Source organism: Saccopteryx bilineata, chromosome 2, assembly GCF_036850765.1.
Source record: "Saccopteryx bilineata isolate mSacBil1 chromosome 2, mSacBil1_pri_phased_curated, whole genome shotgun sequence".
NCBI lineage: Eukaryota > Metazoa > Chordata > Mammalia > Chiroptera > Emballonuridae > Saccopteryx > Saccopteryx bilineata.
This window is the reverse complement of record NC_089491.1, coordinates 102,537,828-102,564,421: the sequence shown is the minus strand read 5'-3', so window position 1 is coordinate 102,564,421 and position 26,594 is coordinate 102,537,828. Positions and strand designations below refer to the sequence as shown.

General features: G+C 55.5%; 1 protein-coding gene across 9 annotated transcripts in view; it reads right to left on the bottom strand.

Moving 5' to 3' along the window:
* Positions 1 to 26,594, bottom strand: part of SEMA4D (semaphorin 4D) — a 112,378-nt gene that overhangs the window by 30,289 nt on the left and 55,495 nt on the right. For 8 of the 9 annotated variants that reach the window (XR_010729109.1, XM_066257530.1, XM_066257531.1 and 5 more), the window contains exon 2: positions 640 to 981. Coding sequence is in view for 8 of the 9 variants with exons in the window: in XM_066257530.1 (XP_066113627.1) it covers positions 640 to 745 (106 nt within the window). In the remaining variant the exon portion in view is untranslated. Of the gene's footprint in view, positions 1 to 639; positions 982 to 21,774; positions 21,915 to 26,594 lie in introns of those variants that run through there. The other variant, XM_066257527.1, reaches the window with a different exon arrangement.

The following is a 26,594-nucleotide window of genomic DNA, read 5'->3' as shown; positions in this document are numbered from 1 at the left end:
CTAAGGAGCTGTTTCCTCTTTCTTAACCCTCCCAGCATCCACATGAGTGTTTTGAACTTGGCTCTCGGTTTACAGCCAAGCTCTGGTTCCACTCAGGGGTTAGGAGTTGATGCCTCCAGCTCTTCTAAGTCCCGGCGCTGGAGACCGAGGCACAGGGGTGAGGGCTCTCCTAGCACGCCCCCTGCCCAGAGCTCTGCGCCGTGGCCCAGCCCTGCACGCTTACTTTGCTCACGGCCACTGAAGGCTGGGTTCCCAGTCCCGGGACACAGCTCTCGAGAGAGGCAATAAATACGAAAGAAACTAATAAACAGCAAAGGGGAAGGAGCGGCCACAGCTCAGCTGCCCATCATCGTCCTTAGAACAGGACACTGTGTGTGGTTGATGCCCGGGCAGTGGGCACCAACATCATGAGGCAGGGAGCTGGGCTTCCTTGCAGCAGACCCTGATTTAGAAACCAGACCAGCGGACCCTAACCAAGCCCTGCGAGTGTTCATTCCTGTTACCGAAGCATCTCCAGCTATATGGTGCAGCCCGCACCAGCCCACGCAAGTGCTGAGCACAGAGCCCACGGCCAGCAGCACATGGGCACCTCAGCATGACGAGCAAATGCCCTCCACACCAGGCACACTCTGCCCTCACCTCTGTGCTCCCAGGTGATCCTTGGCATGGGTGCAAATGCCACCGCTGCCCCGAACACCACGGTGAGGGCACTGAGCAGCCCTCCAGCACGGGCGCACATCCTCATCAGCAGGGGCTTCCTATGAGCAGGGGAGGCCACGGTGAGAGTCCAGGTGGAGTAAGTTCAGAGCTCCGGGGCTGCGACCCACCACACTGCCTGGAGCTGATGGGCACCGGGAGCCCCAAGAGCCTGCATTTCCCAGCTCACTGCGTGGGCTCAGCTGGCTTCCGCCACTGTCAATGCCACAGGGCTCTCAGTTCTATTCCTCAACAGCGCGTTTCTTTCTGATGTTCTGAGAAATTCTGGAAGAGAGAGGAAAGGAAGGGGTTACCAGTCAGGACGTGTGGTAACAGCCCTGCCCTCTGTTTGCTCAACATCCTCCCCCTCTGCTCCCCCCGCAGCCTCTGCCCCCCCCCAAGACTCTGTCTGCTGAGACGCAGGGGCGGGACACAGGCAGCTCTGAGGCGCAGACCAGAGCTGCAAGGGTCAGTGCTTCCCACCAAGGCCACCGGGTATGCAGGACAGACAGGGGACCAGACCGGGCACAAACACCCGCCTGGCTGCCCCGTGTCCTCCTGGTGGCCGCTCATGTCCAGGTGGCCACGCGATAGGAAGGCACAGAGCGGAGCTCGGGTTTCCCTCGGAGACTCTGGCATCCCAAACCCTGCACTGCTCCCCGAGAAAGATGGCCAGAGCGAAAGGCCAGAGGGCAGCAGAAGCCACTCTGCGTGAGTGTGCGTACACATGCACACGTGTGAGCGTGCAGAGGGCTGACCCCCTGTAGGTGACAGGGCCACCACCCACAATGGCCCCCTTCCTCCAGCCTCCCCGGGAAGTCTACGCCATGGGAACAGTGGCCGTGGGCTCAGACTTGTCCCCCAGGGAAAGCACGGGCCTGTGCGAAAGAGAGAAACGGGGCTGGAGTCCACAGGCCTTCGCACCCGCACCCCACCTGCCCTGCAGAGAGTGCAGGACAGAGGCTCCTGAGCAGGAAACTAGACAATCCATGCAGGGTTTGCCCAACTCCAGGGCCCCACCAGGACCCCAGTGAGTCTCTCCTGACCCTCAGAAAGCAGCTCAAGCAGACACAGCGGCTGAGCAGAGGCAGGGCCCTTGCCCGGCACTGGGGAACCCACCCCACACTTTGCAGACACACTGTCCCCACAGAGGCTCCTTGGAGTCCACTGGTGCTCAAGTGCCTCACCGAGTTTCCTCTTCTTCAAGATGGCCGACCCCTTCCCTGGAGGCCCCGGGAGTCGGCCAGCACCACCTCCTTTTCCTCCTCCCACCAGCACCGCAGCCAACCCACCTCCAGGTCTATCAGTCGGGCGGGCTCCCCAGGCTCCTCTTCGGAACTGTCCCTCACCCTATCACCACCACTAGACTCCTGACTTCACCATGTCTCAGCAGCACCCAGTGGCGGCCAGCTTCCTCACTGCCACCCCCCAAAGCCCCCCCCCCCCCCACAACCTGCCATATACCAACACTAGTCCGGCTACCTGTCCACAACCCCACTCCCCTAATCGTCAGGCCAAACCAGTCCTCCCAAGAGGGTTTTGGAAGTTCCGGCTTCTTGCTCATTTAGTCACATCACTGCCTTCAGGAAGCCCTCCAGTGCCCTCTCCTCATCCCACCAGAAGTGACCTCTTGCAGCTCCTTTCCTACCCTTAGCATCCTTGTCTGCCCCCCAAAGCCAAGCAGGCAGCACGCTGGCCCTTAATGGGGTCTTCCTCATTTTTATTTTCTTTACTTTTACATGTGTGCATGAGGCACAAGCACCATCCAGCTCCACTTCACAGAGGGAGAACTCTGGGGACTTTCGCCACAGGCTCTTGCTCAAGCGGAGACACCGGGCACCACTGGGCCTCACGTGCTCCTGCCTTCCTCACCCGGCATCCCCTCTGCACTTTCTCTTTCGGGTCTGGAGGCCCGCCTCACCAGGCCCCGGCCACCAGGCGTCTGTTTCCCGTCCTGCCCAATGATGCCCGTGAAGTCAGGGAGCACCCAGTTCCTCATCCTCTCCGGGGATGGGCGCACGCTGGGCGGAGGCGGCACCCTTTCCCACACAGGGCCGGAAACACACCGCTTCCTAAGTCCTGCAGTGTCATCCCCACCCCTCGGGTCCACCATGGTAACCACGCTGGGCTGCGAGCCAACACAGCTATTTACAGAAACGAGCGCCGCTCTGCTCGCCAAGCCCCGCTCTGGGGACCCAGAGGGACGCTGGCACAGACACCCTGCAGCAAGGGCGCAACACGAACTCCCAGTGCAACTCCAGTCGCACAGGGGTGACGAGAGGCTGCCTCCCCGCGTGGCCATGCGTGCTCCCTCCCTGCGGAGGACCCTGAGACGTGCTCACCATCTGGGAGAGATGTGCTGCCCTTGGGCCCTGGCTGTAGATGAAGACCCTGCTCTCCTGCCTTCCAAAGGGACCTGAAGCCCAGGCTGGGTGAGGTCTCTCATACTGTGCAGTGCTACCAACGTGACCCACTCGTTAAGCAATCCCAGAGTGTCCAGCGTTGGCTAAACACTCTACAGAAACCCCACACAGGCACAGGACCTTGAAGTCTCAGCCAATAGTTGTCTGTGCAGATGATGCCTAATGCTTAGGCAACGTTGGACACCCACACAGATCATTCTAGGTCCGTTTCCAACACTGCTACTCCTATCTAGGCAATGCTCACCTCCCGTCCTGACCTCTGCACAGCCTCCTACCTCTTCTCCCTGCTTCTGTTTTTGCTGTCTATGGCAGAGATCCCAGTCCCAGAATCCACATCCCTTCATTGTCATGAACAGAATCTTGCTTTTACCTGGGAAGGCAGTGTGGCCAGTGGGCTACACCTCCCACTTTCCCTGGTGCACTTCTGGCCAAAACACCACGAACAGAAGTCATTCGGGGCCCTGGCCGGTTGGCTCAGTGGTAGAGCATCGGCCTGGCGTGCAGGAGTCCCAGGTTCGATTCCCGGCCAGGGCACACAGGAGAGGTGCCCATCTGCTTCTCCACCCCTCCCCCTCTCCTTCCTCTCTGTCTCTCTCTTCCCCTCCCCACAGCCAGGTCCCCATTGGAGCAAAGTTGGCTCGGGCACTGAGGATGGCTCTGTGGCCTCTGCCTCAGGCACCAGAATGGCTCTAGTTGCAATGGAGCGACTCCCCAGATGGGCAGAGCATCGCTCCCTGGTGGGCATGCCAGGTGGATCCCGGTTGGGCGCATGCGGGAGTCTGTCTGACTGCCTCCCTATTTCCAACTTCAGAAAAATACAAAAAGAAAAAAAAAAGTCATTCGGTAGGAACCCCAGAAAAGCTCTTTAAAGGAGGCTGACTCAGCAGGTGTCTGCGTTTTTGCTTTTAGCCTTCCCTCCTTTTCTTGCCCAGAACTGACATTTGACGGCTGCCATCTTGTTAACATGAAGACAAGGGTCTCATTTTAAGGACCAAGTGGAAATCCCACAAAACCAGGGACCTTCCCAGCGCCCTGGAGATTTGACCACTGCTTCCTTCTGCTTTCCCCAGAGTTGCCAATTAATCCCTTTAAATTACACTGTTTTCCAGGCATTTGTAATGAGCAGTCACATACAATTCCAAAACAGATAAAACAGCCTCCCTGTGGTGATACATCTACCAAAGTGCAGCAGCAGTCAGAATGACGTTTTTAACGTAAACAAGAGTAGATCGTTTCCACACGAGGAATGATTCTCATGGGGATTAATGCCACGTGGACGACCTGGGTCCACCGTCCACCCACCCTTCTCCTGTCTCGTGCTCCCGCACCCCCCCCCCCCCCCCGTTCTGGCTGTCCCGGGACTGCAGCGTTCAGCCTGTCCACCAGGCTGTGCTCCCTCTGAACATCCCCAAATGTGCCCATTCCAGAGATCACCTGGGTAAAGTCCACGGCACAGTCTTATCAGTGTACCTGAGGAGACTTTATTTTCTGTGTGATTTATCAGCAAGCTGCAGGGGCTCCGCTCTGAGCTCCCACAGGTAGGGTTTCTAAGACGGCTCCCAATCAGGGTCAGAGGGCTGAGGCACGACCAGGTGCATGCAGCTCAGCGGACTGCACCACTCTGGATGGGGTTGATTCAGGGCAGCCAGTGCCTGTGGGGGGCGGGGGGCGGCACATGGAACTGGATGTACTTTATTAAAAATAATTACAAACATTTCTTCCCATTCATTTGAGAGAAAGAGAGAGAGAAAGAGAAGCATCAACTCATTGTTTGACTTAGTTGTTCCACTTAGCTGTGTACTCATTGACTGCTTCTTGCAGGTGCCCTGACCAGGGATTAAACCTGTGACTTCAGAGTGTGGGGACAATGCTCTATCCACTGAGCGGCCCGACAAGGACCTCCAGGTACTTTTTGTTCAGTTTCTCTTGAATTTGAAACTCTTAAATATAAAGTTTATTTGAAAACAAAAACACACCAGCTCGGAGGGTTCCTTCCTGAGCATGTGTGAGGCCCTGTGCCTTACCTGTGCCCACTGCCCAGCACCCCTGTGGCTATGGGGTACAGGTGTGCGGCCCACCAGGATATTTCATTTCCCCTCAAACATCAATGCAGAGCTGTCTCGGCTGGAGGAAAGTGGTTTGCAAGGGCTCCACGACAAGAACAAACTCCTACTTAGGTCCCTGACGGAAGTCACGCCCCTGGGACATCCTGTGAAATGCGCTGCATCCAGGCTAGTAACTCGACACGGGAGATGGGACCATCCCTCTGCAGAACCTGGCGCCCCCAGCACAGAGACTTATCTCAAGTTTCTCCTCAAACCCAATAAAGCAACACTCTACATGGACCTAAACCATAAGGGTGAGAACGGGGACAGGATGATGGCCCACTAGGATATTAACAAATCTTGGAAACTAGAAAGTAAACATGAGTATAACTAGTTCTTTGCTGGCAAACCTTAACAACCAGTTCTCTGAGGGGCGGGGGGTATCTTGCTTACAGTGTATGCCCATTCCTGGTGTGTAAATGCTGCTTTGCAGCTCCCAGCGTGATGTCCCCGAAGAAAGAGATGGGACGAGAGGCACTGCAGTGGCTCAGTGCGCAGTACTTCCACTGCATGATTACGACAGGTGGACCCTCGAGAGCACAGGTAATAGTGCGACACACAGGAAGTAGCGTACATTTACTATCACCTTTACTGTTAGCAGTTCACGAACTTTACATAATTTACTTTCTGACCACAGCTGTGTTTGCCACAGTTGAGAAGACCTGAACTTGTGGACCAAATGGAGCCGAAGTCAGAGCCTGTGGGGAGAAGTCACAGAGGAACACCCACAAACATAAGCGAGCTTAGAAATCAACACGGCACCTAAAGAGAGAAAACGCTCTGTTGAGGGATTGGAGAGTAAACTGCAGAGGTTTCCTAGAAGCGGAACAAAGTCACAGAAATGACAGCAGGAAGAGGAAAGGTAAGAGAGCGGGCGGGGACCCGCGCCTTGCTGACGGTGTTCCGGGACTGAAAAAGGAGGAGGAACTACCAGAAAAATAACAGAAACATATACAGCTTATTTACATATAATAAGTGACATGAAAACATCCAGAACACAAGGACACAAGAGCGCCAAGCAGCACGCTGGATGAAAAAGGACCTCCACACCAGGTACGTCATAATGAGATGTGAGAACCCAGGAGACAAAGGGAGCTCCTGGGAGCTTCCAGAGCCAACAGGTCCCCCACGGTTACCTCTCCAGAGCCATGCTGACAGCTAGGAGGCAGCAAAATGCCCTTAACATCCCGAAGGATGGTGCTTTCTCACCTAAAATTCTACATTGAGACCGATGGTCAATCATACCGGTAGTAGCACAGAAACATGTACCAAACATGAAAGTTCTCAAACTCTTACCTCCCTCACAGTCTTTCTTAGAAAGCTACCTCAGGAAACACTCCAGCAAGACAAAAGAGCTATGTCCCAGATCTTTCCGAGAAAGAAGAAGAACCAGGTAACTGGGTGTACGACAAGGAGGATGGGGAAAAGGGAAGGAAGATAGAGGCCCGGACAGAGGGTGCAGGACAGACCCCCCAGAGCTTCCACGGGCCTGTGTGTTGGAACATGGGCGCTATGGATCTGGCAGAGTCTGAAGATAAGTTAGTGACAGATTACACAGAGAGAAAACAAAGTGCACACACTCGAAATAAAGCTGTTGCTAACCCCAGGGAAAGCAAGATGTGCAACATGGAAGGAAGCGTAATCAGCGTGCACTGACACAGCACAGCTAGGACTGGTAGTGATACGGCTCCCATAAGAGCAGCAATGCCACGGTGAGGGTGAGGACTCAGGAAGGGACCAATCCTCGTCTTCCGTGGCAATGCAGTGTGTCCGTAAAGTCATGGTGCACTTTTGACCGGTCACAGGAAAGCAACAAAAGACGATAGAAATGTGAATTCTGCACCAAATAAAAGGAAAACCCTCCCAGTTTCTGTAGGATGATGTGGCAGCATGTGCGCATGCGCAGATGATGACGTAACACCGTGTATACAGTGGAGCAGCACATGGCCATGTCAGTTGAGATGCGGACGGTACAGAGGAAGTTCAGTGTGTTCTGTGGCTCGCTAAATTCGAATCCGTGACCAAAGTGCAACGTGAAAATCGGTGCGTTTATAACGAAGCGCCACCACATAGGAATAACATTACTCAGTGGGATAAGCAGTTGAAGGAAACCGGCATTTTGGTGGAGAAACCCCTTCTGGTAGACCATCAGTCAGTGACGAGTCTGTAGAGGCTATACGGGATAGCTACCTAAGGAGCCCTAAAAAATCTGTGCATGAGCCCGCATCGAACTGCACTGAATAGGTATGAAATTGGGAGAGTTTTCCTTTTATTTGGTGCAGATTTCACATTTCTGTCGTCTTTTGTTGCTTTCCTGTGACCAGTCAAAAGTGCACCATGACTTTACGGACATATTGTATATTATCCAAAAGAGAAAAATCAGGAAATATTGGTATAAGCAGTTTGAAGGAAAATACCCCAAACGGCTGTAACAGTTGCAGCTCACTGTCTCAGGGACAAAACCAGAGGATGCTACTTTTCCTCATAAGCTGTGTTAAGAAGTACTTCACTTTAATATCATGTGCGGTAATTGCTCTGATAAAAATAATTAAATTTTTAAAAGAAACCCATGCTCAGGTTTCTTGCAGCTGGAGACAGTAGCTCAGTGGGTGCTGATGGGGCAGAGGCCCAAGCGGGCAGCCTCCCCAGGGACAGAAGAGCAACTGCGTCCACATAGCCACAGCTGGATCGCACACTCATGTGGAAATCAGATGACTCACCCCAGGCAGCAAGAGTGCAATGAGCAGCAGCACAGGAGGCAGTGTAAAACACACTCAGAGATCAGCCAGCACAGGGACCTGGTCTCCCGTGCTGTCCACCCTTCCACCCGGCCTCTGCACAGGCTGCTTGTTCTTCCAGAAAGTTCTTGTCCCAGGAGCTCCTGGGCCGGCTCCTTTCCACAAAGACCCTCCCTGTAGGTCGCCCCACCCCAATCCCCCTGCTTCACCCCCTTACAGCACACTAGGGACCTGAAGGCGCCTCGTGTCTCAGTGCAAGTGCCTCAGTGAAGGGGTCCCTCCTGGGGCAGGGCAGAATCAAGGGACACAACCATCCCAGCTAGAAGACCCAGGCCAGGGCTGCAGAGACCTACCATGAGGCCCCATAGGCAGAAAGCCGCACACACAAAATGCCCAGAAGGAACAGGCGTTTGGAACGGAGCTCGTGAGGGCACTCCCGACCACGCAGGAGGAGCCGCTCCAACAAGGTCGCCAAAGCGCTGGGTGGAGGCACGGGTCTCCTCCTGCTGTGCAGGCTGCTCAAACTGGTTCGGGGGGGGGGGGGGGGGGGAGAACTTTTTCCTTAGTTGCCTTTAGCCTGGACCAACCCCAACACTGCCACCCGGGGTTGGGTGGCCATCGCTCTCGGGGGGCAAAGCAAGCTTTATGGGAAGCACACAGCTGCCCAGCATGCACGGTTTTCATCCAGCCCTGAGCCATACTGATCTCATCAGCCTACGCCGGATTCCCAGTGGCCTCAATCGGATCCTGCCTCTCATTCCCAAATGTCTTTTTAAAAACCCACATGAATAGCTGGAGGCAGGGAAGGTCCTCTCCACACAGACACCCCACCCAGCAAGAGGGCGGGGAGCTGCTCAGTCACTTTATGGCTCTGGAAGGGCTGGCTGCCTTTTCTTTTCCACGTGTGCGCAGTTTTGTGTAGTTCCAGCAGTAATGCTCAGCCCCACTACACGACACGCTGTCACTGTGCTCTGCTCAGACAGTACTGGCCCCGCGGCCACTGAGGGACAGGGGACGTTGTGTTAGGAGTCATGGCCTGAATGTGCAAATGGGACAATGGGACAAAGTGCCCATGCTGCTGGCTTTGCGGGCACTTCTGAGAGCGGGCGTATCTTGCTGGGAGCTGTATGGCAGGAGTAGCATTTCAGCTTCCCGTGTGCAGTGCTGTCATCCACTTTGAGATGGGGCCCTTTGGGAAGACACAGTCATACGTCAGTCCCTTTACCCACACGTAACTGTGCCAGTTCATAAGGAGTACCCGATTCCACCTTACACACCAGGAGAACAGAGCCCACAAGGGGCTCCGAGCTCATCACTCAGGGCCAGTCACATGGCAGCTTTCTCCCAGAACGATCTTGAACCTGCCAGGGGGCTGTGGCAGAGAAAACAGGTGCACCCAGCCCACAGCAAGCAGCAAGGGTAAGGGCTCATTCACAAAACTGTGTACACACATGTATATGTACATACACATGTGGGCACCTGTGTTCATTGTGACCCTGAGTGTGTACGTATGCATTTGTGTGAGCATCTGTATAGGTGTGACATGTGCATATGTGAGCGTCTCTGCTTGCATGCACATGTGTGCCTGTGCATGTGTGTGGTGTGCACGCACTCTGTTCTGGTGAGCACAGAAATTCTGATCTGGTGCCGCACTCACAGGTGTGCACGGTGAATGCCAGCTGGGGTCCCGTGAGCAGGGACTGAGGACCTCAGGTGGTCTGGGGTCTGTCGCACCCACCTCACACCTGCACTTCCCTTCCTGGGAGGAGGGGTGGGTCACAGAGGTGACACTGCTCGCTACCACAGGAAAGAGTCAGTGATCCTGTCAGCAGCAGGATACTAGCAAGTGACAAAGGTGCTCTCACCAGCATCCCCAGGGAACCTGGGAAAGGGGACCCTAGGTGACAGCGGTGGGTGACTGCTGGGCAGCCTCAGCTGGCTTGTCTACAGGGTTTATACAAACACAGGATGGCTGAAGCCTTCCTCCCTCCAGGCCATGTGGCCAGGACCGTGGGGAACGTACCTGCCCACACCTTCCCCTCCCAGGCGACACAGCTACCTAAGACTACGTCCTACCACTGTCACCCTCGGACTGTCCCCGATGCCACCCCCCCACCTCTACTATTGGCCTTTCCTCCCCCAAACCTGGTCCCCTCCCCCACCGCTGGTTCCCTGTCCGAACTTGTGCCTTGGCTCCACCTCATGTCTCCTTCCCCCATCCCGTCCCCTCCCCCACCCCTGGCTCTGGTGCTGATGTCACCGTGATAAAAACAGCCTTGTCCCCTAGGCCTCAGGATAGATTTCAGGAGCTCTCTGAAATCCACACAAAGCTCTCTGCGTCCACACAAAGAGCTGATTATTGCAACTGCGGTTTCCCCAGAACTGCAAACACATCCCTGGGGCAGCACTCCAGCTCCAGGGGGTGTGCTCAGCCCTGAATGTGGGCTGGACACACTCAGCAGAGCCCTGGGACACCCACTTCCCCTCCAGCCACTCTGCAGGGGCAAACAAGCCAGGCAGGACACCTGACACGCTTCAGCCTTGTTCCCTCGCCCTGAACCGGCAGGTGTGTGTCATGCAGGCTGATGGGAGCTGGACCGGGACAGGGGGAGACAGGGAGAGGTACACACACACACCAACCAATCAACCCCCAGCCAACCAGCAGTGACGACAGTCATGTGCTGGGAAGGGCACGGGCAGGGTGGACACCCAGGGCCACAAGGACCATGCCTGGCCCTGTATACTGATGCTCGCAGCAAGCAAAAACCCAAGTACACAGGATCTGGGAGGAAAATGAGGAAAAGCCCTTGGGACAGAAATGCCAGGGCTTGGAATTCCTAGTTAATGTAGCAACATACCAGTGAAGAGTCCTGGAGCCTGGCCAGCAGACCAGGCCCCTAAGGAAACGTGTGTGTCTGTGACCCGCCAACAGAGAGGCAGCACCAAAATGTCCCCAAAGTAAAGGGGCACCGTGACTGCTGCCCACCTCACTGGCACAAGTACACACACGAGCAGAGACGCCCGGCACTGCCACAGCGGAGGGCTGCCACGGCGGAGGGCTGACACGGCGGAGGGCCGACACGACGGAGGGCCGACACGGCGGAGGGCCGACACAGCGGAGGGACGACCATGGAGGCTGCCCATTCACAGCGGGCGAGTCACAGAGAGAGGGTGACGGGTGATGGGGGCTTGCCTTCTGTTTTTACAAATTAAACTGGCATTTCTCCTTCCTCTAACACTGGAACCAGATGGTCGACCGTGTATTAACTGACTAAAATCAAAGCTAATCACAAAGCAACCCGAATCCAGGGCCTCACGACACTGAGAGCCATCTTTTTACGTTGGACCTCAAAGGCAACCTCCCTATCCTCCCAGGGAAGATGGAGCATTTCAGGGCTTGGGCCCGGGGCTGCCAGCATGCAGAGCAGGGGTAGCAGCACAGGCGGGAACGGCGATGAGAGAGGAAGGAAAAACAGGCGATGCCCCAGGTCCGGGAGCCCAGCACCCACTGCCCCCTGGGCTCCAGCTCATGCCAACCCAAGGGCTGGTGGCCACGTCCAGACCTTCCCCCGCCCCACAGCCAGGAGGTTCCAACAACCAACTTTCTGCTGACTCTCACCGAGGCTTCCACCAAGATGTCAACTTTGATAAACTGGGAGACAGACCGAGGAAAACAGCGATGTTACCTGTATCTTGTGCCTCTGGAAGCTTCCCAGCTATCTCCAGAAATCTATGCTCTGGAAACAAAGGGAAGCAAGAACATTTAAACACCTAAATTGTCCATCCAGTAACCTCAAGTTATCAATTCTGGAACGGCACTAACGAGAAACCTGTAATTTATTTTATTTTATTTTTAATCTCTGACCCTCTGGCAGCTGGCTTTCAGACCCAGAACCAGCATGGCCTTTGTGCATGTGTGCAAACAGCACTGAGTGTGCAATTGCTCACCCAGAAACAAAGGGCATGCAACCTGGCTGGCCACCTAGGCACAGGAGCTGGTCCCCCACCACTGACAGTCGTCACTGCCCAGCAACCTAAGCCGTTCAGACATGACCCACAGTCACTGATCAAAAAAGTAGCACACTGAACTGTGAACCTCACACATATCTAGTAGGAGTCATTTTCCTTGAAACCCAAAGGCGCAAGGCAACAAAGGAGAAAGCAGATACAGATGAAATACTGACCAGAAAATTATTTCAAGAACTGTAAGATTCCCACTGTTTCAAAGCCACACGGAAGAATTTCTACTTTGGTGTAGCAAGTTTCTGTGGTGTGTCTGTGACCCCTTCACCAGGTAAGGTAGAGTCCTCAATACAGGGAACTGAGTGCTGTGAAATCACCCACCAGGTGACAGAGACTCAGACGGCGAAACCACGGTTAAACGGATGCTGACCCCTCCAGGGCTGCAAATGATCCAATGTAGTTTTTAAACCTCAGAATCAAACTTCAGTACTTTCTGTAGTTGGAACGTTACTTTCTTTTGCTTTAAGAGCCTATATGATTCTTGCCATTTCTCTGAAGACAGCTGAGAAGTGGGAGGGGCTCCCCAGAACACGGGTGCCCCCTCACAACCCCCGAGGACTAGGACCATGCACACTCATAGCACAGAGACCAGTGTGCACCCCACCCTGCCACCTCCACCGATGGCACACGATTTCCAGGGTTACTCAGGGCCTCTCAGGGCCCAACACGTCTTAAGCATCCTGAGCCAACGCCTCAAGTTAACAAATAAGACCCCAAAATGACAGCTGAAAATGGTTAGGATTCAAAAGGAGCCACTTCGGCAAGGCTTCCAAAACCTGAGTTTGGGCCTGACCTGTGTTGGCGCAGTGGGTAAAGCGTCAACTTGGAATGCTGAGGTCGCAGGTTCAAAACTCTGAGCTTACAGAACGAGGCACATAGGAGAAGCAACTACTATGAGTTGATGCTTCCCACTCCTCCTCCCTCCCTTCTCTTCTTTCTAAAATCAGTAAATAAAATCTTAAAAACAAATAAACAAACAAAAAAACCCCCACCCAAGTTTGGGTCTTTCCTGCAGCAGTGGCTGCCTCTGACGGCCACCAGTCAGCGAAAAAACTTCAGCTCTGAGCAAGCAGGGACGTGTCCACTCAGCACACAGACTCGATGTCTTCTATGCAAATGCCGGGGGAGGCACTGGCCTAGCTGACGGACAGCGATGGGCGAACCTGACAAACTATGGGGTTTTCCATCACACAGGCAGGCGAGGGGCAGCAGCTGCCCGGAGACGGCCGAAAACACTTCCGGGAAAGAGGGTGATTCACGCTCTAGTAGGGAGTGCGGGTAAACGACCTGCACACTAAGAACCAAAAACAGAAGAACACCTCTTTTCTGGAAACTCAATAAGCCTTTGCTGTTTCAATAAAGGAAAGTTCAGAGCTGCTGGTTCCGTGGTTGGACAAGCAGCAGGTGCCGCCCTCACCCTCGCCTTGGGGTAATGAACTCTGCCGGCAGGTTCGGGTCTGTGTGTCTGTGCCCTGACCTCACAGAGTCTCTGGGCCCTGCCAGTCCCATGTTCCCTTCAGGCCAAGTCTCCATAGTGCACCGCCGCCACACGGCTTCTGGCCCCCACAGTTTCTGGGTAAAAATAACACTTCCTGCCTCAACCACAGAGGCCTCGGCCCCCAGCTGTCTGCACCCTTCATCACGGCATTTTTCTCTTTCTTAAGGCAAAACCCCACAAGCCAAAATTAGTTATCACCACACTAAAGAGCGTAAGATACATACATATCCCTCATGTAATTACTAACCGGATAGTTTTCACTAACTCATTATAACAGCACCTAAAAAGACAGCAAGGGTCCATTTGCAAAATAAAAGAATGAAATTAAATCAGAAAAGAAATGTTTCCCTCTCCTGAGAAACGAGGGCTGAATCCCAGGCCCTCAGCAGTGCCAGGGAGTGTGGGCGCCTCAGTGCCACGCCCACCCAGATGGCCGCTCCCAAACAGCACAGGGCCAGGGAGGAGCGGGCCTTCGCCTCAGGTGCATCCCATCCCTCAAGAGCTCTACAGCTGTGGCCTCCCTTCTGAAGGTCCCCCACCCCAGCAGGTGCCAGGTCTTCTCATGAGCAGGTGGCGAAGACACAGGTGGGATGGGGCCAGAGCATGGGGCTCTGCGGTGAGAATGACTCAGATCGCGGGCCTGGCTTCTCCACTTACCAGCTGTGTGTCCTTGGGCCTCAGTGCCTGTTTCCTTATCTAGAAAGTGGGCATAACAACAGTGCCCACAGCACTCGCTGTTCTGAGGACCCATGCATGACCCTGTGGAAAGCTTCACGCAGAGCCTGATGCCCCTGGAAAGCACTGCGTCGGTGCCCGCTGGGACCTTCTGGCCGGGACCCCTTGCTAAGACGCCTCCGTAGGACAGGAAAGCAGGATTTGGCTGCCAGCACATCTAACCCCCTCCTGCAAAATGTCTCGGGGCTTCCCCGGCCTCCTGTTGTCCACAGGGCCTCAGGCTCAGTGCTCGGGTGTCCCTGAGCCCAGGGCCACACTCCACAGTCATGGACTGGGAAGAGGCCTCACCCCCCTGCTGTTCAACCTCCTCACCCAGCCCAAAACGTCCCAGGAGGCTCCCAGGCCAGTGAAATGGACACGGTCAACAGCAACTGACACTGCCTCCACTGGTCCTGTGTGAGGTGGGTTTGTATATTACAGCCAGATGCCCCCTCCCACCTCTGGGAAGGGCAGCCGCAAGACAGCTGGCGACAGAGTGGCCAGGGCGACAGAGTGGCCGGGGCGTCCGATGCAGCGAGGGAGAAGGACACCCCCACGTGCGTAAGATGCCCATGTGCAAGGCTATTCCAAGGAAAACTGGAAACCCCTAGAAGTCCATCGGTGTGTATATGTGCACACACACATGTATATTACACACAGGCACATTTATTTGTCTATAAATCGTGGCCCATCCCTGGGTTGGAAAACTATGTGGCGACTAAAAAGAAGAAAGCAGCCACTGAGGGGGCAGGATGTCCAGGGTACTCAGTTCAGTAAAAACGAAGGTTCTCGCACTGCTCCTGCGTGTTCCTGCTGTGCGGACCGTGGCAGGGGCCGCCTGCTCGAGTGTACAGTTTCATCAAAAAGGACTCTCGTTAGGTCGGAACTTAATCCAGGACCTGCTGGCAGTAAGTGGCAAGAGTGCCACTGGTCTGGGGTGAGCGTGTGTTTCATTTTTTTATGATTTGTATTTTTAGTACTACCTGAATTCTTACCTTAAGTGTGTGGTTTCATAATTAAGATATTTTTTTAAGTGGTACTAAGGTAAGATGTTAAATATAAAAAATTTGGAAAACACCCAGAACACATTTCTGACAATTTCAAAAAGAGAAGGGCTTTATAATAATGTTAATAATTATAAACATAACTTTTTATCTAAGCAAGAGAGAGACAGACAGACAGGAAGGGAGAGGGATGAGAAGCATCAACTCATAGTTGTGGCACCTTAGTTTACTGATTGTTTTCTCATACATGCCTTGACTGGGGGGCGCCAGCTGAGCCAGTGACCCCTTGCTTAAGCCAGTGACCTTGTACTTCAAGCCAGTGACTTTTAGGTTCAAGCCAGTGACCACGGTATCATGTCTATGATCCTATGCTCAAGCTAGATGAGCCTGCACTCAAGCTCATGACCTTGGTTGGGGTTTTGAACCTGGGTCCTCAGCATCTGAGGTCGACACTCTATCCACTGTGCCACCACCTAGTCAGGCTATACATATAATTCTTATTTTGAAGTTTACTACGTGGATTTCATCAAAATGGACATTTTTAAGAACAGCAAACAGGCTCAGTTATCATTTCTGGTCCTTCTATCCTTTTGTTGGAATGCCTTGTAAGGAACTGCCACAGAAGAGGGTGTCCACACATGACTTCGGGAGGTGTGGCTGACATGTACGGTGCACAAGGCCTGGGGGGGGCTGCAATGACGCCACAGCCCCAGTGGGGGGGGGGAGCAGGTCTGCAGCCACAACGCAGCAGAGACAGACTTGGACATCCACAAACGCAGCAGCACCGGGAGCCTGCGGCTCACAGCAGGATGGGCGGGACCCGGTGTGAATGCGCAGAGCTCCCTGCAGTCACAGGTGGCCTCATCCCGGGTGGGTCCAATGCTCCCAAGTGTGATTTCATGGCTGTGCGATGTTCCAATTAAATCTGATCATGTCGGAATTCAGATTATTGCCAATTTCTAACTTAAAATTTATTTTTTACGACAGATGTTAACCACCAGCAGAACCTGACTGAGAAGCTCTTCTATCTAGAATGCAAAGCCTACGTTCAGAGGTCTGGGTGTCACACAGAGGACACCATGAGAGGGTCACGAGGCGAAGTCGGTGGGGAGCAGGGAACAGGCTCAAGACTCTGACTCACCACACTGACAGGTTTGCTTCCCTCTCCTGGGCTTCACCCCACACAATTTCCATGACTTACGTTCATTCAACCTTCTAAGTTTTTCCAGGGAGCTGGGCTATTTTGAAAAGGCATACGCACCCACTGTCTGCTATAAAAAACAATCAGGTCGTGTGGCACATACACTTTCTACACTTCTTCCAAGTCAATTCGATGCTTTCAGTCTATATTTATTCTCCTCCAACGGGAGGCAGCAAAGTCCCCTGGCCAGACGTGGGCTCTGAGGCCAGCCTTCCCGGGTTTGGATCAGGTGTGGCCTGTTCTCAGCTGTGGGACCTAGAATAGGTCACTGTCCTTCCACCTCCCCCAGGCACTCCCTCAGCCCTCCACCTCCCCCAGGTACTCCCTCAGCCCTCCACCTCCCCCAGGTACTCCCTCAGCCCTCTACCTCCCCCAGGTACTCCCTCAGCCCTCCACCTCCCCCAGGCACTCCCTCAGCCCTCCACCTCCCCCAGGCACTCCCTCAGCCCTCCACCTCCCCCAGGCACTCCCTCAGCCCTCCACCTCCCCCAGGCACTCCCTCAGCCCTCCACCTCCCCCAGGTACTCCCTCAGCCCTCCACCTCCCCCAGGCACTCCCTCAGCCCTCCACCTCCCCCAGGCACTCCCTCAGCCCTCCACCTCCCCCAGGTACTCCCTCAGCCCTCCACCTCCCCCAGGTACTACTCTTTCAGCAGAGGCAGATTAAGGGCGGTTGAGGCCCCGGGCACAGAAGAAAATATTGGGCCCCTAAAAAAAAAGAGAGAGAGATAGGGAAAATAAAAATACATGTTAACCATAATTTTAAATAAATTAAAAATATTATGTACTATTAATGTTAAAATTGCACATACGAAACCAAACTTGGTGTCATTAGAAAAAGCGTAAGGTTGCGGTTTTGCGGGGCCCTTCAGAAGTTGGGGCCCAGAGAGTGTACCCAGTGCACCCACCATTAAATCTGCCTCTGTCCCCCAGCCCCACCAACTCCCTCAGCTACTCCACCTCCCCCAGGTACTACTCCCTCAGTCCTTCCCCCCCAAACTACACCATCTCCCCCAGCTACTCTCTCAGCCCCCTACCTCCCTCCTCAGCTTCTCCACCTCCCCCAACTACGCCACCTCCCCCAGCTACTCCCTCAGCCCCTCTACTCTCTCAGCTACTCCACCTCCCCCAGGTACCACTCCCTCATCTACCAGCTATGCCACCTCCCCAGCTATTCCCTCAGCCCCACCATCTCACCAGGTATTCTACCTCCCCAGCTGCTCCCTTAACACTGCCCCCACCTCTCCCAGCTTTCTCACAGGGGAGGATATAATGTAGCCACCACCCCCACCCCCATAAAACTGTGTGAACAAGGACTTATGAAGCACACACACAAGCTACAGGAGTAGACTTGAATAAAACAGTAACACAGCCCCACAAAATGGCACGGTGCCCTCACAATACAGATGGGAGACTCCGTAGCACAGAAAAAGGTCTGACCAGAATCTCCTGGCCACATGGCCACATCCTAACAGAAACAGGTGGAGAAGGGGAGAAGAGGAATTCCTCAGGTGCCCTGGTCCCTCGGAGCCCTGGTGAGACAGGTTTCAGGAACTGCAGTCAAGTAGAAAAAGACTCACAGAATACAGGAAGCAGCCCAGAGCCACAGTCACAGCGGCGATTCCCCTCCAGGGTACGGCAATCACCCGCCGGCCACCCGGCTCCAGGGCAGTCTGTGACTCCGGGGATGGGCGCGTCACAGGGAGCAGGGCCAGGGTCACTCTGCACAGCTCTCACAGCTGGGGCCCCAGGAGCTCGAGGAAGAAACGGGTATCCCGGCCCCACACCAGGCACTTCAGAAACGGCGGCTCCTGTTCTCTTTGCTATTTAAGGTGGTGAGGGCGTCAAAGAATCTGCCTGGAATCATCTGGGAGCCGGGCTGGCTCTGGACTGCACTCTGGGCCGCCTGTGGCAGCGTCCTGCACCCTCGGCTGCTCGCTGACTCTCTGGATGTCCACGGCTGGGGGCTGGGGGAGAGTGTGTGTGGTTTCCCCAGGGGACGAGACCCTGCTGCCCCCTGCACGGCCCGCAGACCAGCCCAGCTGCAGATGGAGGAGGAAACCAGCTCTGTCACAGTGAGAGGGATGAGCCTCAGAGCCCTGACAAGTCCAGGCCTGAGATAGGGTTTTTTAAAGTCTCAAAACCACAAAACACCATTCTCTGTGCCTTCATCTTTAGTAATTCCTTAAAACTACACAGCAGAGCTACAGAGCAGGCCAGCTCGACCGCCGGCTGATACCAAGCTCCGGTCAGCATAGCCCAAGCCAACACAAAGCCTATCCTTTGAGTCTGGCCTCCCCCGGGGACGTGGCTGTTGAAGAACCCACACTCTCTGTCAAAAGTTCCACAGACACCCCAGGTCACCTTCCTCCTGCCAAGACAAAAAAAAATGTTCACCAGTCCATCACCTCGGGCTGCCAACTTCCACTCAGTACGATGCTGGACTTCTGACTGTCCACTATTCTGTGTACATACTGTCCACACAGACCCTCTGTTCTGACTCAACAGTGTTCATACCCTCCAAAGGGACTTCCAGGGATGCCAGCTCTGCCCCCGTTGTTGGTGAGCACCTTGAAGCCGAGACCCTGCTGTCTCTGAGCCACGGCCAAACCACGGCAGCCCATACCGGTCAACAGAGGGCCGAGCAGCCACTGGGAGAGGCGGATCGGCCTCCCAGAGCACTCACGGGCCAGAGCCCGCCCACCCCACACCAAGCTGAGAGGGGAAGGGAGCAAGCCCCTGGGGCCCCACCTCTGCCTGGAGAGGCCCCCACTCTTCCGACCTGGGAAACACCAGCCTCTGCTGCTAAGACACTTCCTGTCCGACCATCTACCTGCACATCACAGTCAGAATTTCAGTCATTTCCACGTAACCAGCAGAGGCGCAACCCATGCAAGCAGCACCTCCGAGGAACCTAGAGAGGACACCACCCGAGTCACCCTGACAGTTACCCTGCCCTTGAGGCTCCTCCCTGCAGTTTGTGAGTGACAAGAGAGGGGACGACCTAAGATGATGTCATTCCGATTTCGAGGGGCCTCGGTCTGAGCCCAAGGTGGTGCAGACACCTCTCAAAAGGTCAGCATCAGGAGAGCGTGTACTCTGGGGCCAGACGGCCGTACCGGAAAACCAAACACTCGCACCCTCACAGGGCAGGAAGGTGCGGGAGCAGCCTCGCTGCAGTCCCTCGTGCAGGAAGCCAGGCCTTCGCCACAGACGCCACCAAGCACCCAGGCTCCAGGGTGTGGCTCTGAAGCCCGTCTCGACCCAGGGAGGTCTCTCCATATCTCACACGCCTTGCGAGATGGACCCCGATCTATTAACCTTCAACCTGCTCCCTGAGCCGAGCCAGTGCTCCCCGGGTCCCTGGAGGCCTGTCTTTCCAACACAGGGTGGGACGTGTGCCCTTTTGGAGCCCCGGGCCATCTTCCAGAGGATTCCAAAGCAGTGAGAGATGGAACAGCAGCAGCTGCGCTCCACCAGGTCACCCTCTAGGTGGGAGAAGTCCCTCTGGGGGGCTCACAACTTCTGTCTCCTGTCACCCCCAGGAGGCGCCCTGCTCTGGGGACCACAGCTGGGCAGTCGGCTAGGAACGGAGGCAGAGTGGTCACCCCAGTTCCCACCAGGAGCGTCGACCCTCACTACTCCCAGGAACCAAAACGGACTGGAAAACCTAAAAGGTTCTAGAACATTCTTGCACCATGATAAGCAAGGCCGCCCTTCCACCTCCACTAGGGCCCTGTCACCTGTCCCTGCAGAGGGTACATCTTGGCCCAGAACAACTTAGCTCACACCTGGGACAGGGCAGAGGCAAGAAGTCGTACTCTACATGGGACGTGGTTACACCAGGTGCTCAGCCAGAGACAGACCTCAGGGACATATTCGCCACTGTGCCTGCTGAGCACTTTCATCCAGGGACCAGGGACGTGAGGAGAGGATTCAGGGACAGAACACAGGGGACCCTACATGTGGGGCCCAGCACAGGGCCAGCCAGAGAAAAGGGCTTCGTGTTCCCAGACTTTAGGACCCTTCTTGGTGGGACACGTGCTTTTTTAAGGAAGTGTGGATCATTACCCTTCACAGGACCATTCCCTGGCCTCTGGCGTTATGGGGCTGACAGAAAGCAGGCGTGTGTGGACTCCTATGGAACCGCATCATGCTACGGGAGGTGACACAGCTTGGAAGCCTCATTTCCCCCAGGACTGAACCTGGGACGTCGCCCGCTATCTCTGCTACCCAGCCAGGTGGGGCCCGAGGCCACCCCACTGCGCAACTCACTCCTTCGGTTCCTGGCACCCTATCTTTGCTGAGTGCCAGTGGGGGCGTCACAGAAGCATAAATAAACCACTCCCTTCATTACCCACCCATGCGCCAGCCAGGTGCCTGGGCCTTCCTGTGGGCACAGGTGCCTGAGAAGTCCAAGTGCGGGCCTCTGTGTCTAGCGGGCTCCTGATGCCCCCACTCCCGGGGGAGCTCCTGCCTTCCCTGCACTGAGGAACCGGAGGCGGGGACTCCTCGGGGCAAATGGTCACCTGTGTGTAATCTGGTAAGCACGGCAGTTAGCTCCCTTGGGTGGTCACTGCCCTGAGTGGACACGGGGTGTCCTGTGGGCTGACCTCAGACAGAGTCGGCCCGGACCCAGTCCTGGGTCTCTGGTCCTGGGGACAGGCCCCTCTGCCTGCTAGCCTGCCACTAGCACTAGCCAGGCCGCCCCAGGCACTTCTGCTTTCCCTATGACTGCACGACAGGATGCGGTCCAGACCGAATGGGGCCAGTGCAGGTGCCACTTCCTGCAAGGGCATGTCCTCATGCTCTCGGCGGTCATGGGTTCAGGACGGGGCCACCCCCCCGCCACGGCTTCCCTCTGGGCCCCACACTCAGTGCCCACCAACGCCGCCCAGTCACATCCCTGCTGAGGATACTTGAGCCTCTGCGTGCCAGAAACGGCGAGGGACATGGACCAGGTCTACAAGTGCCCACAGAGGGCCTGGTGTGGGCACGGCAGCCCTGACCAGGCACAGGACTCATACGTCCTGAAACCCCGGCAGCCCTGCCCCTCATTTCAGTCAGGAAGAAGCGAGGCAGAGAGCCCTCGCCCTATCGGCCCTCCGCTCCGCCAGGACCCGCTCTCCCCAGCGCTGGGACCCAGTGACAACGCTCACACCAGGCCCACCTCCAGGTGTGGGACGGTGGGTGCCCCCAGACAGGAAGTGCCTTCCGGAAGAGCAGACGACGAGCTCGGACCCAGCCCGCAGCAGGTGACCAGGAAAAGCAGGATGCTCCTCTTCGTATGTGACCTTGTCCGTGGCCTGGGCCATCCCTTCGGGGCTGGATGGGTCCTCCCTGCCAACTCCACCCACCCATCCACACCCTCACCTGGTCAGCAGAAGCTCTGGGTCCAGAAGCTGATGTGCAGCCCATGGAGGTTGGGGAGGGGACATGCAAGGAATCCTGGGCACAGGTGTCCCTGTCCTAGGCTCAGGAAGCACTGCAGCCAGGGCAGCCCCAGCTGCTGCAGAGACAGATCACCACTCAGGGCCTGGAGGCCGTCCCTCCGCCCACTGGGGACCACACCCCTGTCGACCCGGTCCTGGGCCACCCGGTCCCCTCTGGTTTGTGGTGTTTCAGCCCTGCCTGCCCCAGGCGAGCCAGGGGACACACATAGGGAGCACAAACTTCCCGTCACTGCAGCAAGCACCTTCTGCGGCAGGAAGACGAGTGAGTCAGGTCACCAGAGGGCACCGGGGACCAGCTGCCTCCTCACAGAGACTCTTGCAGCAACCAGGTGAACCAGGAACCATGACATCATCATCCCCATTTCCCAGATAAAAACACCAAGGCCTGGCAACTTCTGGAGCCACACCAGCAGAGGGCCAGTGTCCAGAACCGATGTCTGACCCAGCAACACCTCACGGCTCCTTGGGGCCAGAAGGCTGTGTGCCCTCCCATGTGGGAGACCCTGACCTAGGGGACTGCCAAGTCAGTAAACACGATTGGGCCTCAACGGGCTTCTGGCATCCAGTTTCTTATTAAATCCAAATCTCCGACTTGCTCCAAGTGAGCAGTCCAGCGGGCACTTCCCAGAGGATGAATGTGCCTCCCCAGGAAGTCTGGGAGGATCACCTGCCAAATTAACAGATCATTGCCAATCAGGCCAGACGAGAACACACATTAATCGTTTTATCTTGCCAGCTTAAAACAAAACAAAACAAAAGCATTCAAATGAAATAACTGGCATGAAACGAAGTCCGCACAGTGAATGAAAAGTGACTAGTTTCATGGTCAGAATCACGAGCCTTCCAGGTTCCTACTCACGGCCAAGCTGTCATAGACAGGACGTTTTGAAAACATAAACGACAATGAAACCTCATTAAAAAAACTCTTAACTGAGAAACCTGTCTGGACATTTCCCAGGTTGCTGCTTCACCCTGACCTGTGATCAGCACAGGGGCCACACAGCGGCTCTGCAGGAGACGGGGTGCACACCTGGTTGCCCAGGACAGACTCCACAGGTGACAGAGGGTTCCAGAAACACTGAAGCCACAGGGAGGGGGCACTACTCAGAGGCAAGGACATACATGACAAAATCCCAGAACCGGCACTGTTTTGCAATCATCTCTCTACTTGCAAACCAGAACTGGAAGCACAGGCCCCGTCCGGCTTGCCCCGACCAGCCCACCCTGCTCTGAGACCCCTGGGGACATCGCTCTTGTACCACACACCCCAGTGTGAACGCCACCAGGGGGGGGAGCAGGTCCTCAATCTTCTCTTCAGTGGGAAACAATGAGCTGTCCCCTGGGGGATGAGAGCCACACGACTGCAAGCCCCGCCCAGGGCCACAGCCCACAGCTGCCCAGTGGCAAGGCTTCTACACACATCTTCCCATACCAAGACAAGGACTCACAAAAGTTTCTGGTCCCAGGTGAGGGTGGAGACAGACAGGCCTTCCAGAGGGGCCTGCCGAGCTCTGCCACACGGTCTCTTCGGCCTCAGCACCTCACAGGCTCAAAAGGAAGCCAAGTCCCCCAGGAATGCTTACCTCCATGTCACTTAACAGTCAAGACATTGCTCAGGTAGCACAGGCCACCAAGTCCACGCTTACTGACAGGTACAGGTGAATACAACACATCACTACATGCAGGGAGACGATAAGGCAGCACTTAAACGTGAGCTCACTCAGAAGGGCTGAGGATGGCACACGCCCCGAGCACCTGGCACACGCCCTCGACTCCCGGATGCTGGCCGGACGGTTCTACCTGCTTTGACAGGTGAGCTCGTTGGGGCACCTGACCTCAGAGGTGTAACCAACCACCTGTCAGAGGCAAAACGGGGACACCGGGGGTGTGCAGCCCTCTGTGCTGGGCGGGGACTTCAGGGGCATGTTTAAATATCTCCTCTGGACTTTCCTCCATCTTCTAATTTCTTTACATCAGAAAATTCACTTTTCGGTATTTTTCTTACAAAACAATCGTGTTGTTCCCAAATATCCGCAGTTTCTCCAGATTCTCTTTTGCAGTCTTTTTGGACCACCCCACGCCCAGACCACCCCTCCCAAAGAAGGGGAAGGTGGCCTGAGGCCCTGAAGACACATTCCAGTCCCCCTGTCCCTCAGCGAGACCAGGCCCCGCACCTTCAGGTCCTCAGCATGGTCCAGTCTTATGTCTTCGCATCTGTGGGGTCCATCTCATCCACCCCACACCTGTGCTGCCCTGTGTGTCCAGGTCTGACCTGTCATTTAGCCCCGAGAGAGACAAATCAGACCAGATACCAGGCCCAGACAGCTGGCCTCAAGCTCTGGGTGCTACCAGCGGTGTGACCGGGGCCGGCTTCACAACTCCGCCGCCCACGGCCTCTGAGCTATACAACAGAGCCGACCTCAGAGTGTGCGCCTGGTTTCTAACAGCACCTGCCACTGCCAAGGTTAGCCACATAGCTCATATCTACCGCAGAATGGCCCGAATGGCAAAGAGCCTTTAACTACGTCCCCCGGTAACCACCCAACCCTGCTAAGAGCTGCAGCCACGACAAGTTTCACATTTTGCCTTTTATATACTGAATTTCCCCAAAGAAACCGATCAGAGAGGGCACAAGCTTGTCCTGGGCACCTGGTGAACTCCAGCTGGTTTCTGCATCTCTGGCCTCGCTCTCCGACTCTTACTTCCTGTCCTAAACATCATCACCCTGCGGGATGGCACCTGCTAACCCTCGGCAGCCTGAGGACAGGTGCTGCTGATGTGAATGAACACTGACTCATGCAGCAACCTAACACCCTTATTTGAAGCAGAAGGACCAAGGAGACCATGGAGGGCTGGAGGTCAGGAGCGTTGTCGATGGTACAAAGACAGCCTATGAAAGCCAAGGTCAGGAGAGGCGTTCCCTGGGCCCTGCGCCAGCCCCAGGTACACTTGGGGAACTGCGCTGCCCTCCCCAGGGCTCACCCACGGCCCCCGACAGACATTCTGCATCCCAAGCCCCCTTATCACCCCTAATGCCTGGGGAGTGAGCCCACAGCTCCCTGTGAGCACAAGCAGCATCCAAAGTGGCCAGCCACCCCTGACCAGCATTCAATCAGGACTCACTTTATTGATTTAACGCTGAACCATGTAGGCCATGAGATTCTGTCCCTTGGAGAATAAAGCTCACAGCCCCCTCCCACCATCTCGGATGCCACGGGGTTACCCAGAGTCTGCGTGCCTGGGGACGAGCTCTGAAGGGGTAAAGTCATCACGGTCCACAAAGCAGGAGGGACACTGCCAAGCCGACCACACAGCCTGCCACAGGCACTTCTGCTGCGTCTCGCTTTCCCCAACCCTCCACCTGACACTGGAGGCCCACACTGTGTCCCGTACGAGGCAGAGCTGACCCCACAGTCCCCACTCCTGGGACACTTGCTGTTGAGGGGGAAGGAAGCCCTACGGGACAGTCACACAGGGCCCTCGGGCTCTGTGCAGACACAGCACCAGGGTGGTCCCAGCAGAGCACAGTCGCTCATGCTGCTCTGGGCAGGCGCTTCCTGTGTCTGGAGAAGCTGGGACAACACCCCCTCCTCCCCAGGGGCACTGCAGAGCCAAGGTCTGATGGGAGAGGCTGCTAACAGGGAGGAAATCAGACCGCCTGAGTGAGGGCACGAGCACACTGAGACACGGAGGTGGACGCCCCTCCAGCGCTCTTTCCTAATGACAAAAGTAAGAGTAACAGATAAAGAGAAAGGCAGGTACCATTGAGCAGGGCATCCCACAACAGGCAAACCTGCAAGTGCATATAGCCCATGAATCGCACACCCCAAGCCACACCAGCTGCACCCCTAAGACCATGGCCCCTGGGGCATCCTGGGCATGGGTCCTGCCCCAACCGGGTTCAGCAGCACACATCCCTCCGGGACAAGGCACAGTGAGGGCCGGGCTGGTCTCCGTGTACTGTGCCTGGCACCCACCCCTGAGCACAGCGAGGCCGCCCTCCTGCTCCCTCCTGTTCCCTGCCTGCAAGCTCCCCAGGGCCCCAGTCCCCACGGCTCACAGCTCAGATCTCCCCTCTACAGTCTTTTCATCTCCCAGACACAGTCCCTTCCCAGTGGGAGGTCTGGTGCTGGGCTAAGATGGTGAGTGAAGGACCCCAGGAAATGGTGGAGCCGGTCCATCTCTCCCAGATCCTCTTACAGTTTTCAGGGCCCGTATCCCTTCCCAGGGGGCCCCAAGCTGCCTCCTAGCCAGGGGCTGGAAAACACCCTCCACAGAGCTCAAAACAACCCACTGCTGACACATACTGGGGAAGGTCGTGGCCAGACCCACAGATGCAAATACAGAAGACTTTACACATGTGCACACATGAACACACCACACATGCATGCACACACCACACATGCACCACACACATGCACATGAACACAGTGCACATATGCACCACGTAAAACATGCACACTCATGTACATCACATGCGCATGAACATCCCACATGTGCATTGTATAAATACATCATACACACCACAGGTATGCACACAAACAACACACACATACACAAAGGCATATCACACACATGTATATATACATCAGACATGTACAAACACACCTCACATATGCACATATATCACAATGCACACACCGCACATGCATGCACATAAATACATGCATACACAAATACACCACACATATGCACATGAACACATACAGTGCTTTCACACCCACACATACATAAAGCACA